The sequence below is a fragment of the Chelonia mydas genome, chromosome 6, assembly GCF_015237465.2.
Source record: "Chelonia mydas isolate rCheMyd1 chromosome 6, rCheMyd1.pri.v2, whole genome shotgun sequence".
Classification (NCBI taxonomy): Eukaryota; Metazoa; Chordata; order Testudines; family Cheloniidae; genus Chelonia; species Chelonia mydas.
This window is the reverse complement of record NC_051246.2, coordinates 49115044-49131804: the sequence shown is the minus strand read 5'-3', so window position 1 is coordinate 49131804 and position 16761 is coordinate 49115044. Positions and strand designations below refer to the sequence as shown.

The 16761-nt window shown below is 39.2% G+C and overlaps 1 protein-coding gene across 1 annotated transcript; it reads left to right on the top strand.

The window, feature by feature from the left end:
* Positions 1–202: 202 nt before the first annotated feature.
* Positions 203–14517, top strand: HTATIP2 (HIV-1 Tat interactive protein 2). The gene is given in 5 exon segments (XM_007067981.3): positions 203–397; positions 488–595; positions 4075–4212; positions 11143–11204; positions 11301–14517. Coding segments are annotated over 5 exon segments (732 nt in total). The 3' UTR covers positions 11530–14517.
* Positions 14518–16761: the final 2244 nt, after the last annotated feature.

The following is a 16761-nucleotide window of genomic DNA, read 5'->3' as shown; positions in this document are numbered from 1 at the left end:
CCTGAGAGACTGAAGACATGGTTCAATGAAAAAGTCCTTAAAACATTTAAACCTTTCTTTTCTACTATTAAACAAAAACACAGTAAATTTGATATAACAGAAAACAATCAGTCTGCTTCTTTACCACTAAACAAAAGGATGTTTAAAAAAATCCATTGTGACTCTTTTAAAGAACTGTATGATTTTTTTTTTCATATACAGAATGGCTGAGCTTGAGAACATACAAAACCTTCGTGAAAACTTCAAGAAACATAATAAATCTTGTTTTATCCTTGGTGCATAAGGAGCAACTGGCAAAGAGTTGTTAAAAGAAATTTTGAAACAGCAATTGTTTTCTAATGTCATCATCATAGGACGTAGAAAACTGACTTTTGAAGAAGTGGCATATCAAAATGTGGTAAGTCATATGACTGGCATATTTGGTGTCAATTTTAACACTGCTTTATCTGTTAATGTTTTCATGTTATTTTGTATCCTTGTGTTTTAGAATCAACAGGTGGTAGACTTGGAAAAACTGGATGAATATTCTGCATCATTTCAAGGTCATGATGTTGGATTCTGTTGTCTTGGTACCACAAAAGCAAAGGGAGGAGCAGTAAGCAAAAAAACACAACGTTGCTTAGTTTTCACTTTGCAGAAGTATTGTACGAATCCCTTTGTTTCACTCCCTTCTTTCAATCAGCGCAGAAACAGTAGAACAGAACCGTGTTAGTCTGTATCTCACGAAAGCTTATGCTCTAATAAAATTGTTAGTCTCTAAGGTGCCACAAGTACTCCTTTTCTTTTTTTAGTAGAACAGCTAACAATCCTTCCCCCAACCCCCACATTTAGGAAAATTTGGATTTAGTTCTGATTCTAAGTTAAAGCGTTACCACCTGGGCCCATGTTTTGTTTCACTCTTGTGAGTGATATTTGTCTGGTAAGGTAGATTTTTTTTGTATAGAAAGTTCTGTCGGGCAGGGGTGGAATTAAATGTATAAAAGAAATACAGAATATGGAAAAGATTCCTTTAAAAGAATCTACTTTGGGGACCTTTTAAACATTACGCTTCAAGTGGATACTGTCAAGTTAACTGAGCCTAGATGCAGAGCTGAAATTTCAGCATGACAAAATCATCTATTTGAAACTTTACCTCTGTAATATTTCATTTGTAACTTGTGATGCAGAATTGTCTACAATATGCACAGCCTCTGCCAAAACTGATGACTTAGAGAGCAGGTTCTACACTAGGGTCTGATCTACACTGGGGGAGATCAATTTCAGTTATGCAACTTCAGCTACGTGAATAACGTAGCTGAAGTGGACGTACTTAGATCTACTTACTGCGGTATCTTCACTGCAGTAGGTGGACTGCTGACGCTCCCCCGTCAACTCTGTCTACGCTTCTCTCTCCGGTGGAGTAGCGGAGTCGACGGGAGAGCGCTCGGCGGTTGATTTATCGCTTCTTCACTAGACGCAATAAATCAACCCCTGCTGGATCAATTGCTCCAGAGGTAAGTGTAGACATTCCCTTAAATACATTTATTACACAACCAAGTAGGGGCATATATAGAATAGTCTAGACTTGCAAAATTCTACCTGCCTGTTTGTCTCAGGCAAGTAACCTTTACTTTGGTGGATAAGTAAACATTAGCTTTTTCCTTAGGCCTTGTCTATGCTGCCACTTTACAACGCTGCAACTTTCTCACTCAGAAGTGTGAAAAAAACATCCCTCTGAGCCCTGCAAGTTTCAGGGCTGTAAAGTGCCAGTATAGACAGTGCAACAATGCCAGGAGCCGTGCTCCCAGCGCTGGTAGCTATTTCTCTCATGGAGATGGGTTTTTTTTTATAGTGCTGGGAGAGCAGCACTTTAACGTTGCTAGTGAAGACATGCCCTTAGTCATCAACATCATTGTGGTAAGGTGAAGAAAGTAGATTTTATGGGTGGGCGAGGCTGAATTAGTCAATAGATAGCATGTTCATAATGCCACCCTGGCTCATCCTCTTCTGACTTCAAAGAAGAAATGTTCATGACCATTATACAAACAAATGGGCCATCAGAATGTACCAGGCTTTCCAATTGTTGAACATGGAGTATGTGATTCAGCAGTTAGTTAACTGTGTTGCCATTTATTATACTGTAACTAGAAGTTTGTTTTTTTGCTGTGGCTGTTTCATTCTGCCTGGCTGTAGACTCAACAAGAATGCACTATTGTATGGGGCAGGGAAGGCAAAAGAAAGGTGTAGGAACTTTATTATTACCATTTGGTTTTAAATGGAAGATTAGAAAGTAGAGGATCCAGTAGAAATCTTCATGGAGATCCTAAATCTATGGAGCTTATTGTGCCAAAGATTTGATCATATATAAAGTGTATGTTAAGTCTTTGAAAATTGATAGCCAGTTAAATGCAACATTAAAGACAACAGGCATTTTTGGCTGTTGAGGTTTTGCTCTTAATTAAAATGCCACATGTTGGAGGTGGAGGGAGGAAAGGAGAAAACCCATCTGAATTTAGCAGCTTAGAAAAACGAATGTTTATAATCAGTTTGAGAACTCAGTGGATTTGTGAAATCATTTGGGATTAACAGGCTATTGATTGCTAATAAAACAATATTTAGCTTTGTCCGGGGAACAGCAGTGGAAAAAGGTGTGGGCACCTTGTCAAACAGGACCCATTGAGGAGAGATGATGGGTTAAGTGTGGGGGTCTGAGTGGCAGCGTGGGTGCCAGTTCTTCAAGGAGAACTTGTCAGTTGTTAGTAAGGCTTGTGAAAGGAAGGACGCCAGCGTCTGATGGCTGGGGTAGTATTGATGCAAGTTAGCTGACTAATCAGATTGAAAAAGTCCCATGGTATTTATGTCACTTTAATTTTCATCAAACAATTGGAGACGACAGCACTCTATTAAGGAGAGGTTGATCCAGAACTAAAGCTAAATAAATTAGGGTCTCAGTTTAATCAAATTATCCCTTTACTGGCCTTGGATTAACTGAGAGAGACAGCGTCGGTCTAGGGACTTTTGATTGGCTAATTTTTTTTAAGAAGCTGATACAAAGAATGAGAGATTTAAAGCAGACGGCTACTACTCAAAATACCCAAACAAGCCCTTTCAAAAAAAAAGTTAGAATTAATATTTATCAGCAGCATTTGCAGTTTTATTGAGGGAAGCTTCTATTTTTTATTAGTTTTGTAAGGCAAAAATCTCCATTTAGTCTGAAGGGCTGAGGTTTTGTCACATTTACAAAACAAGACACTGAAAGCATACCCAGAAATCTAAGAAATATCCTAATGCTACTATGTAATGTTCTGAGGCAGTTTCTCTTTTCTCCTAACTGGTGAATGACTTGTAGATGCCTTGTTTATCTGCTTTTAAAATCTTCTAATTAAACAAAGATAACATTTAGGAATTTACTTAACCGTGGGTTAAATAACTTAAATATTTGGTTACTTTTTGTTTTTTATGTGCTTTTAAATTCTACATTGGGGACAGATACAGCCAACCTGTGCTTGCAGGAGTAGACCCTATGATGTTACTTCAGTAGGAATTTAGGGCACTCCGTATTTCTCAGGATGCACTCAGGATCTTTCAAGATTGGGCCGTTAATGAAGGAATCTGGCGTCTACAAAAGTGTGCTTTACAAAGATTCTGCTCAACTGCAGAAATAAGACAACCAACCTTTGAATTACTGACTTAAATAGGACTGGAAGGGAGCTCTTGAGTCATCAAATCCAGACCCCTGCTATTGCGGGCAACCTCTTGGTAATAAATTTATTAAGAGCAATCTTAAAACTACGTAGTTGCCCCCTCCCTTCCGCCCCTACACCTGTTGGGAGGATGTTCCAGAACCTCATTCTTCTAATGGTTAGAAACCATTTACCCATCCTTAGCTTAGTTAAGTATGAAATGCTTTTCTAAAATGAAGTACCATGGAATTTCCCTTCAGTCTTTGTTTGAAAAATGAAAGATATCTGGAAGAAAACGGAGAATCACTGGATTTTATCCCACTTATAGTTTTGCTTTCCCCCACCCCACACACTTTCCCTCTTCTGTGGATTCTTCTGACCTGGCTCTAATCCAAATAATTTTTTATCCTAGGATGGATTTGTTCGCGTTGATCAAGATTATGTTTGCATGTCAGCAGAGTCGGCAAAAGCTGGTGGTTGTAAACACTTCCTCTTGGTATCTAGCAATGGAGCTGATAAGTACAGTATTTTTTTTATTTTAAAAATCAAGGTTGGTCTAAATCTTATAATAATAATCTGGAGAAATTTCTGTACGGCTAAAGTGTGCAAAGTCAAAATTTCCCAGTGAATTGTTTAAGCAGTTATCCAAAAAGAGGGGGAGGTTAACCAGGAATAAAACTAAGCAAAGAAAAATTGGAGAAGATTCTTAGACAGCTCGAGTGATTTGAGAAATTTAAAACTAGATTGAAAAAAAAAAACACTAGAAAATTTACTATCAGAGATAATCCTGCACTGGCAGATGGATGGACTAGATAAAGGGCCAGATTTTCAAGGTATTTAGATGCCTAAAGTTGCGGATAGGTGCTTCTGAAAATCCCACTAGGGATGGGATTCACATAGGTATCTATGCACCTAACTCCCATTGATTTCAATGTCAGTTAGGTGCCTAAAAACCTTTGTAATCCACCCTAGGTGCCGAACCTGGTTAGGTGCCTAAATATCTTTGAACATTTGGCCCAAGTTCTTTTTCATTTCTAATTTCTATGATTTTTTACAATTCAACTACATTGTTGCTATCTAGGGCTTCTCAGGATTCAGTTCTGTCCTCTTATGTGAATAAAATTCCCACTGCCTTCCAGAAGAGTTACACCTGTGTAACAGAGGACAGAATTGGCCCAGTGGGGCCATGTTTTCAAGTGCTCAGCACCCACAGTTTGGATCAGATTTTTAAAATATCTCAGCTCCCATTTATGCACCTAAATAAGGTCCATACTTTCCAAAGTACACAGTGCCTACTAGCTCCCATTCTGACATTTATGGTCAGGTTTTCAAAAAGAAAGTCTGGCCCCAACAGTGGGTACTGAGCTCCCTTGAAAATCTGGCCCTATCTGTTTTATCTGAAGTTCAACCTGTTAACTCATGTAAAAACTACAACCTGCCTTGTCAGCACTCAGATTTTACCTTGAGTTAATTAATTCCAGTTAGCTAACTCAAGTTAAGAACTTTTTGTGTGTGTGAAGACAAGGCCTAAGATAAACACAGAAGATTAAATACTGGTCTTATTGACATCAATGGGAGAACTTCCGCTGACTTCAAAAGGGCCAGGATTTCAGAGAGGAGAGAGAGAGATTCTTCATGCCTCTTGTTTTCCTGAGTGTCTTAATAACAATATATCTCCAGAGCAGCTCCTTCAATCAAAATATATTTTCACAGAATCATACATCTTACAAATGGAAAATCCTATTAGGTTACTTATTCATCCCCCTCACCAATGCTGGATTGTTCCCCAGCATGTTTACTAGTGGTTTGAGCTGACTTTGCTTTGCAGAGGTTCATTTTGGAACTAATTCCTACAGGTAAGTTACCACCGTATATGTTTTTTAATGCTACCACTTACAGCTACTTCAGTTTGAACTGAGTTGAAACTCAGTCATGCGGTAGTGTAATGGTGCAAGTCACCTGAGGTCATCCCAGTTCTTCCTAAATGCCTAGTATTTCTTAGGGGTTGCCTCATTCAATTGCTCCAGGATAGATATAGTTCTCTCAGATGTCCTCTCTCAGAAGAAGTCAGAAATCTGTCTTCACTTCCAAGTGTGCCTGAGTGCCTCCGTGATTTTGACCTCAAAACAATCTGCAGCCCTGTCTACACTGGGGATTTGTCCCAGTTACAGCCATTGAGGTAACTGCATTTGTGCAAACCTCTTGCGTAGGTTGGCAATGTTGCTATTTGCACCAGTGGTGCCAACCCCTGCTTGAAACTGAGGCAAGTTCCGCTGGCGCAACTAGGTGGGACCCAGTGCTTGTCACCAATGGCTGTAACTGGAGAAAACCCCCTGTGCAGACAAAGACTAAATACTTAAGTTTTAATCAAAAGCAAGAGAGAAAACCTTATTAAAGTGATGGGTCGACAGATCATATCTGGTCTTATACTCAGTAAGAGTTTAGCGAGGTGGGCATAATTATAACGAGCAACATCTTACATTTATGAAAAATGCATCCTCTAGTGTTAATGTCCCCATACCTTCTGTCTCTCTTCCTGAGCAACCTGTCAGCAAGAAGCCTCTCTCCTCAGATAGTCTCTCAATCCTCACAGCCCTATTGTAATTTTCAGTTTCTTTGAGGTTTTTGCAAAAAGAAAAGGAGTAAGCTTTCGTGAGCTACAGCTCACTTCACCGGATGCAGTGAGCTGTAGCTCACGAAAGCTTATGCTCAAATAAATTGGTTAGTCTCTAAGGTGCCACAAGTACTCCTTTTCTTTTTGCGAATACAGACTAACACGGCTGTTACTCTGAAACTTGAGGTTTTTGTGCTTATCACATCACCCAGTCAAGAACCAGAGCAGAGCCACTTTCTGGGCTACCTAAGAAGTGTAGCTGCAGTAGGTGGCCTGACTGGCTTTGCCACCTGATCAGCTGGAAGGATCAGCTGACCGGCTCTTAAGCCCAGTAGCAGCTGCAATTCAGTGGCTGCTCCAAGTATCTGCCCACAACTGTGGTAGCTTCTGTTTGTTCCCAGACTTGCCTGACTTCAGCTCTGACCCTTGGCTCCAATTCCTGGCTACTGACTCCTGCTCTGACCATTGGGCCTGACCACCCATGTCCTGGTCAAATGCACCCACTCAAAGTGGTGTGCCAAGTATTTCTGCACACTGGATATTACTATCTCATGTCCATTGAATTTTTTTTTCCAAAATCACTCACTTTGTTTTTCCCATGTTGCTTTTAAAAGTTAGTTTGCCTAAAGGTGTATACAGATAATGACCGATGATTGTAATTAGGAGATGTTTTCTGTCCCTGAATGAATGTGCTAACCTTGAAAACAGGTTATTTGTCTGCCTTACATCTGAGGTTACAGAGACAAGGCTCATAAAATTTTTATAATTTTTTCTACTCATTAAATTGATCCTATGTAAAATATGAATGATTGACGTATTAATTCCAATCTACCACATTCTTCTTCCAAAAGTTATAGAAATCCTACTCTCCCTTCTCACAAGTGTTAACAAAAAGGAAGATAATTTTGTTTGGTCTTTTTTATAACAACCATGGTTCATACCTGTATGGTACACAAGTGGGAGTCAAGAGATCTGGGTGTTACTCCTAGCTCTGCCATTGATTGATTACCTGTATTTCCTTGGCACATCAGTTAACCTCTCTGTTCTGCAGTCTGTAAAATGGTCATAGTTATAGTTGCTCATCTTTGTGAGGTACCTGGATCTCTGAATGAAAAATGCTATGTAACTGATATCTTCAGAGACTGAAAACTGTCGATAGGTCCCTCCGCAAGCTTTCCCACAGAGGAGCTCAGGCATAAGAACATAGGAACTACCATACCTGATCTAACAAGTAATCCATCTAATACAGTATCTCATCTCCAGCACTAGCCAGTACTAGATGCTTCAGAGGAAGATGAAGGAAATCCCTTAATAGACAATTATGGAGTAACTTGCCCACTGGAGAAATTCTTACTAACTTAGGTCTATTAGTGGTTGGCTTATACCCTGAAGCATGAGAGCGTTTAAATTTTGTATACACTTTTATCCTGTATAACATAGTTGTGGATGTTCTAATTTTTCATAGAAATGTCGAATCCTTTCTTGAATCTTACTAAATTATTACTTTTCAGTTGTATGTTGTAGCAATGAGCGCCACAGGTTAATTACGTGATTGCAATTTGATTACATTTATTTTGTGCAAACAGAACAGATTCCAAACAAGAAATATATATATACTTGCTGTTTTAAAAGGGCCAATTTCACAAAGCTGAAAGCAATTATAAGCCAAATCAGCTAAGAGAGAATTTAAACAGGAAAATTTGAATGATAATTGGGAACAGTATAAGAATATTTTACTAGATGTCCAAAAAGCCAAAATCCAAAAAGACTACAATGGTTTAAAAAACAAACAAAAAAACCAGCCGGGGAAGTGAAAGAAGCTATATCACTTGGAAAGATTAGATTTTTATTGGTAAATGTTGATAAACATCAACACACACAACAATGAAAAAGTATTTCCATCAATAATAGAAAATTACAGAAAAGCAAAGTAAGAAAAATGTTGCTTGAGAACTTATTAGAGTTTGATTTAAGGCTAAAATTTTTACACATAATATTTGCAGTTTCTCTTTTAACGGGTTATAAAGCTTTACCTTTTTGAATCTGTGTCTAATGTCCTTTAATTATTATCTAACACTCCCCCCCCCATAATTTCCTGTAACTGTGAAAATTTAAATAAATAAAAATAGGGAAGAAATGCTTAAAACCCATAATTCTGCACACTGAAAATTTAAATAAAAGTTTTAAAAAGCTTAAAAATAAATCTTAAAATTACCCATCAAAATTACAAAAGAAACAAAAACAAATTCTGCCAAGTCTATATATACTTATATAAAAACAAATAGAAAAAAAGGGGAAGCTGATAGTGAATATAAATTAGGAATTACAGAAAATTGATAAGGGAAACAAAAGGACACAAGGAGAAATCTCTGGCCAGCAGAATTAAGGAGAAGAAGGACTCTTCTAAAAAGTATACTAGGAACAAAGGAAATTCTACCAATGGTATTTGTCTATTTCTAGCTGGAAATGGTAGAATTGTTGTTAATAATGCAAAAAAGGCACAAGTGTTGAATAAATACTTTTATTCTGTGTTTGAGAAAAAGCCAGATGATTTATTCATATTATATGATGATGATCAACTACTTTCCATTCTAACAATAATTCAGGAGAAGTTACACTGCAGCTACTGAAGTTAGCTACAGGTATTTTAAAATCAGTACGTCCAGATAACTTGCATCCAAAAACTTTAAAAAGCTGGCTGAGGAGCTTTCTTTAATATTAATGTTAATTTTCAGTAGGTCTTGGAACACTAGAGAAGTTCCAGAGGACTAGAAGAAAACTAATGTTACGCTAATATTTAAACAGGTGTGACAGAGTGCTGAGATCTGACAAGGTGGGTCAGCACTCTGATCACTGTAGCCTCGGGTTAGTTCTGCCAATAACAGCTGATTGGTGAAGGTGAGGCTGAGGAGGTAAGGAACTAATTAGCCCTTAGATGAACAACCTGATAAAAAGACAGGAAGGAAGTGTTATGAGGGAGGATAGGGCTATCTGAGACTGGAATGAAGGAACTTCTAACATAGAGTGAGACAGAGACCAATCTATTTTCCTCCTAGGGCCCTAGCTAAGAAGTGTTGAAAGAGGTAAAGATTAAAATGGCGATGTTGCACTGTGCTGAGTGAGTGTTTGGGTTTAGAATAAAATACAGCCTGCACACAAAGTGAAAGTGGGTCTGAGCAGTTCCTGGGGCATCAGAGGATGGCGAGAGATCATCTCCCCATCACAAAAAGGTAAGCAGGATGATTTGGGCAACTATAGGCTTGCAGCATGCCATCAATTCCAGGCAGATTAAGGGAATGGCCGATACAGGACTTGACTGATGAAGAATTAAAGGAGAGTAATATAATTAATGCCAATCAACATAGCTTTATGAAAACAGTCATCAAACAAACTTGATATGTTTGTTATAGGATTACAAATTTGGTTGATAAAGGTAATGGTGTTAACATATTATACTCCTGTTCTGTACAGCATTTGACGTAGTGCCACAGAATATTTTGATTAAGAACAAGAACAATACAAAATCAAAATGGTCTTAAAATGTAATTGTAGTGGGGTCACCGAGGGATTGGATCTTGGCCCTCTGCTATTTAACATTTTCATCAATGACCTGGAAGAAAATAAAAATAAAATCATTACTGTCAAAGAGGACAGGTAACACAAAGATTGGGGGAGTGGTCACTGATTTAGAACTACCTGGATTGGTTGGTAGACTGGGTGTAAGCAAACAATGCATATTTCAGTATGGACAATTATGAAGTCATACATATAGGAACAATGACTGCAGGCCATACTTAGAGGATGGGGGACTCTATCCAGGGAAGCAATGACTCTGAAAAGACTTTGGGATCTTGATGGATAATCAGTTGAACATGCACTCCCAGTGTCATGCTGTGGCCAAAAGTGCTAAGGCAATCTTTGGCTGTCTAAACATAGGAATATTGATTTGGAGTAGACAGGTTATATTATCTCTGTATTGGTACTGGTGTGACTGCTACTGGAATGCTGTGTCCAGTTCTGGTATCAAGAATTCAAGAAGGATATTAATAAACTAGAGAGCATTCAGAGGATAGCCCCAAGAATGATAAAAGATTGGAAAACATGCCTTATGGGTGGGGCCATTTTGGTCAATTTCACAGTCATAGGATTTTAAAAATAATAAATTTTACAATTTCAGCTATTTAAATCTGAAATTTCATGATGTTGTAATTGTAGGGGTCTTGACCCAAAGAGGAGTTGTGGGGGGTTGCAAGGTTATTGTAGGGGGGTTGCGGTACTGCTAACCTTTCTTCTGCACTGCTGCTGGCGGTGGCGCTGCCTTCAGAGCTGGGCAGCTGAGAGCGGCGGCTGCAGGCTGGAAGCCCCGTTCTGAAGGCTGAGCCACCACCAGCAGCAGTGCAGAAGTAAGGAAGGTATGGTATGGTATTGCCACCCTTACTTCCATGCTGCTGGCTTCAGAGCTGGGCCCTCAGTCAGCAGCCACTCATCTACAGCTGCCCAGCTCTGAAAGCAGTACCGCTGCCAGCAGCAGCGCAGAAGTACGGGTAGCAGTGGAGGGTGAAAATAGTTGGGTAGGGGGAAAGGAGGAGTGGGTAACAGTGATATATTTTGCTATAGGCTAACTGCATGTGCAATTTTGTGTATACAGTTTGTTTCGTTGGGTTTTTTGTAATTGTTAGGAGACAAAAAAGCAGATCAGTAGTAGTAACCTATGGAGTATAACACAAAAGTCCTAGAAGTTTGAATTGCTGTCAAAGTTGAAGAATCTTTATCAAGATTGTATTGACAATATTTTAAGCATGCTAGAATGATGAGCAGTAATTTTGGGGTCCTTGTTTAAACATGTCATGGATTTTGTTTTTTTAGGGTGAAGCAGAAGTTAAAATTGAAGAACTTAACTTCGATCGCTGCACTATATTTAAACCTGCGTAAGTGATTGTGAGTGGAAACTGTGTTTGCTGTCTATTTATCATCTCCTCTTAATCTGTCTCTCTCTCTCTCTCTCTCTCTCTCTTTTTTAAAAGATTGATTTTATGTGACAGAGAAGAGTCACGTCCATTAGAATGGTGTGCTAGAAAAATTCAGGGTTGCCTCTCTCATGCGATGTCTATTACTGCACTTTCTGTGCCCGTGTCCACATTAGCAAGAGCTATGGTGAACAATGCAGTAATCCCGAGTGACAAGAAGGTGGAGCTGTTAGAGAACAAGGATATCCACAGAATTGGAAACCAAGATGAAACAAAAACCAGCTAACTGGTGTGATGTTATCAGATATTGTGCACTTCTGTCCCTCCCTAGCAGCATCATCAATTCCTATTTCAGGATCTGGAAAAAGCTTGCAATGCAGTAAAATTTTCTTAAACATTTGTGGTTTCTTCCTCCTGCCCCAGGATTATGAAATAGTAATCCATTACATTGTAAATCATGCTGTACCATGCAAATCCTTTTATAAGGATTATGAGATTGTGACAATGATAGGAGTCGTTTTTCAAGATGTATTGAATGAAAATGATACTTTTGCTGCAGAATTTTTTAATATGATTTTCATCCAGCACATTACATGCATTGATCCAAATGAACAGGTGCCTTACATTTATTAAATAGTATTTTAATATATGTAATAAGAAAAAGAGGTTTCAGTTACAAGACTGTGTGGCACATTCAGTGCGTTATTCTCAGAACTGAACATTAGCAAAGGGTGTGCAACGGAGCAAAGACTATGCAATCAGTGACCCTTTGCCCCTTCAGTGGGAGAGAATTTCAGTATAACACAAAGAAGCTGCTGTTACTAGTTTTGCTGCTGTCAGCCAGGGACCGTTTGGAGAATGGTTGCTGTCGAATCTGTGCCAGTGATTATGTTATTGACTAAGTGTAGAGGGAAAAATAATTTATCTAATGATTTTAAGTCATTTGTTTATTGCAACTAAGCCTTGCTGCATAAAGTTGGAACCATTTGGCTTGCCAAGGGTTCTTGTGTAGATTAATTAACAAGAAAATATATATTTGTGCAAGGAGTTCATACTGTTTCCTAGTCTTAGGGATTCCTTATTTACATTATATTGGAGAAACCCTATAGAAAAAAATCTTTATCAGTAACAATGGTTGATTTTGATAAACAATGTTTGAAGAGTCGCTATTAATCTGATATACCTCAAAATTTTTATAATCAGAGATGGGTCCAAAGGAGACCTTCTAAAATAATCAACCCCCTTCAAACTTCACTGGGGTTGTGTTTTTGATGTTAAATTAAAATTTCCAGATTCAAACCTATGGTTTTGGTACTGGGTCAGATCTAAAACTTAAGAGGCCAATGTTCTGGTTTCAATGTCACAAAATCCTCTGACTTCTTCACAGGTGATTTTTAACCCAAGATAGTAGAAATTTAGAGTGACTTTTGTGATTCTGGGGCTGAGTAATTTGAACAAAAAGCCTACTCAGAATCTAATCTGGATCCAAATGTGGGTTGTTTTTTTTTAAAATCTAATCTATCCATGTATAAACTGTTCTCAGTCACTGCTATTGTATTTGAGCCCCTTCTTTGCTTAAAATAGGAATAGGAAAGAGAAGAAGAAAGCCAGGTTTTGGAGGGGATACTACAATTCCCTGGGTCAGATTCTGTTTTCAGTTACACCCCTGTAGATCTAGCATAATGCCACTGAGAGCAGTGGAGTTGCTCTGGATTTACTGTGCTGTAACTGAGATCAGTATCTGACTGGGACGCAATGTGCTGCTAATTAGAATTTGGGCCACTAGCTCAAATACTTGAATCACAAAAAGTAGTGCTGGTGTTCCCTCTGCTGGTTGTACAATGGCAAATAACTAATAAGCACTGTCCCCAGGGCACTTGACATCTATAATTATGCTGATAACAGTCATCACCCAACATCTTTGCTATCTCAAATGAATTGTTTCTGAAACAAACATGATGCATTCTAGTTTGATTTGAAAGATTAGATAGGAGTTGCTGGGAAGGGAAACCATGTTTGTCGGTGGAATACAAATAGGGGAAAGACCAGAATTAGCAGAAAGGAATTTGCTTTGACCTTCTCAGAGGGTACTACAACTACCCCAGTTATACAAGAATTAAAGGAAATTAAAAGGAAATACATGACCGTATCTTTCTATATGAAAACCAAAGCCCTAAACCTGCATTACTTTATACTGGGCTTGAACCTGTTTATATGTCACACCAAAAAATCAGTATGGATCCCTCTGGAGCTGTGCCAGTTTAACCAGGTTACAGTGCTTAGCCGACATTACCAGTGCCGGAGGGGTGCTCAGCAAGTGCTTATTGTTGCACATACGAGGATGTGTCACAGTCAAACAGCATAGCTGGATTTAAAGGGGAGGCCAGATAATTTCATGGACTATATTAACATTGATAATTATGTAAACTAAATGGAGAAATCAACTCAGGTGTTGGAGGGCATACACTGATCACTTCAGGGGGCAGGAAAGATTCCAGCTCCTCCACCTCCCCTCTGTATGCTTCATTGCACAATCGGAGCTTGATCCAATTCCTATTCAAGTCAATGGAAAGACACCAGTTAGCTTCACTGGGAGATGGATTGATTTTCAGTCAGGCATAGAGTCAATCAGAATAGTAGACTTGTTGGCCATTGGTCTGACCTGGTATGACACAGCTTATTTTCCTTGATGGTGGCCCTCACACTTTATATCCATCAGTATTTAATGTTGAAAATTAAAATAATTTTGAAAGCTATTGTACCTTTTGAATGAAAATGAAGGATCTTTGTTACAATAAATAGTAAAAAGCAGGTGCCAAACTTTGAAACAGATGATTTTTCTGCCTTTTTAGATATTTAATTTCTTTTTAACTAGTCACATTGACACTCATCTTTGATAAGAAAGGGTGAATCACTTTGCTTTAATTTCCTTTAAGAAATAATTTAAATCCAAAAATGGTAACTAGCAATATGTTAAGTGCCTGATTGTATTATTCTCTCTAAATTCTTAGCAATAAGATAAGTAGTAATAGTAATAATTACTACCTCAGCTTGTGTAAACTGGAGTAGTTCCATTGACTTCAGTGATGCTATATTGATTTACATCAGCTGAGGACCTGGTCCTTTATCTCCCTCTTTCTCTGTCACAGATCTACATACATATGTATTTGATGCCATAAATTTACACAATGCTTTTCAAACATATAGTAAGATGCAATCTGTGTCCCAAGCAGTTTACAATCCACATATACACGTGATATATACAGTCAACTGAGGCAAGGATTGTTTGCAAAGCACCGTGTATGTACATATCAGTATTTGAGTAGTTTGTGTGGACTTGAGAAGGGCATTGCAGATGTCAAAGAGGCCAGAGAAGAGGAGTTTTCTGGAATCAAGACAAGAATCAAGTACAGAAAAATCTATAGCTAGGCAGAGCAGTCAATCATAGAGTAGCTAAAATGGCAAATACCAAAAATGATATTAATAGGTAATGGCTATTTTAGCGATCACTTATAATTCTTAATCTCCTTGATTTTGTTTTTTGCATTTATTTCCCAGTCACATGCTTACCGGTACCTGTCCCTTATACTAGTTGCCTTGTACTACTATAAAAAGTAATGGTATGCAATTCTTACGCAACAAAAAGGCAAAGAACTGTATGGCCATTGATGTATATTACAGACTAATAAATATACTTGATTCCATTATTAATATTTTTGTTACTACTGTCTCCAAGTCTTAAAAAGAGGCTATGTAAAGTAATGTTTTATGATACCTAATAACAGACACTGCATACTGTAAAATCAATATAAATTAAATTGTATTGTTTAATAATTAGTACTAAAGTCCTGTGCCTAACATGTTTTCTGCTTATCAAATATTTGTTAAAATATGTTTAAAATGTTACTAAAAATGGCAGGTGCTGCATAATTTTGATGTTAGGGAGAGTGCATGTTACATTTTCTTTCTTGATTTTTGTTTTGTTTTAAATGGAATCAGGTCCTAATTTAGGACATGTATTATTTTTCTTAAACAAATTTTTCTAGTGCAGGTTTGGCTCTTATATTGTACTTGTTTTTCCTCTCATTCCCCACAAGGTGGAATCATCAGCTTTCTAGGCCTGGTAAACATACAGATGAAAACATTTAGTAATAGCATGTTGCATTTTAAATGTAAATAGTATAGCCACCCGCAAAAGCTCAAAAATCATGAGTAAGTCACCTCCCATCCCCCAATAATGAGATTTAATTCAAAAGATGTGGGTCTTTTTAATCTGGCTTCTGATTTTTGGACTCTTGGGAGGGGGCAACTCTCCAGAGATATAGAGTAAGGGAATTTTTAGCCCTGGTTTCAGAAGCTCTCACTGAGATCAAATTATAAAGGGCTGTATAAAATTCTCCATGATAGTGAGTAGCTTCCCCTTCCGCTTCTCCTGAAACCCTAAAATTTTAATTATTTGCCCCCACGTTCTACATCTGCTGTCCCCTGAGTCCATCAATTATACAACCTCCTAGCCCCACATCTGCACCTTGCCCCGCAGCACAGGCGCCAGCTTCCAGTTGTCCTGGGGGGGTGCTCAACCCCCTCTCGGTCCCAGACCCCACCCCCACTCCACCCCTTCCCCCAATGCCCCACCCCTACCCCTTCCTGCCCCAGCCCTGCTTCTTTCTGCCCCCTCCCTGTGTTGCTTCCTCCACTCTGTGGAACAGCTGATCACAGTGGGTAAGAGGCAGTTGGAGGGGGGAGGAGGAGGAGTTGATCAGCCGAGCTACGGGCAGGCAGGAGGCACTGAGGGGAGCTTGGCTGCTGGGGGAGGGGGAGAACACAATTTAAAGGTTTTAGGTGTTCCCAGAACAGTTCAAGTCACACACAAACCCCTCAGGTAGGGCCCCCACTTACCCTCAATTTCCCCTCCTGGAAACCAGAGGCACCTGCTAATTTTTGTCTGTGGGTGCTCCAGCCCTGGACACCCACGGATTCGGTACCTATGCCCCTCAGTGCATCTCTGCAGCTCCAGGGGTTCTTCACTTCCTTCTCCCAGGCCTGGGGAGCAGCTCTAAGGGTTGTTTAGCTTAGTGGGGCAGCTTGTGACATTGAGGCTCCTTTGCAGAAGGTTCCTCTGCTCAGAGGTGATGTGTGTGTGGGGGTGCATGTCAGGTCACATGCTCCCCCCATATTTCTGCCAGGGTTTGCCATCCCCATTCAGTCACCTGGTGCGACTGCCCCCCTTCTCTGCTTCGCAGCTGTCAAGAGCCAGTGAGCTCCAAGCTATGCCTTATGGGGAGAGGCCTCTGGTTTCCAGGATGGGAAACTGAGGGTAAGGGGGGCCGTACTCGAGGGGAACAGCTAAACCTTTAAATTGTGTTGTCCCCGTCCCCCCACCACAACAGCAGGTACAGGTGGTCTCTGCCCATTCTTTGGAAACAACTCTCATGTCAGACCTGACAAACTCACTACACCAAACACATCTTGCAGAATATTTAGCCATAAAGAGTAATATGAAGTATCTAGAGAAAAC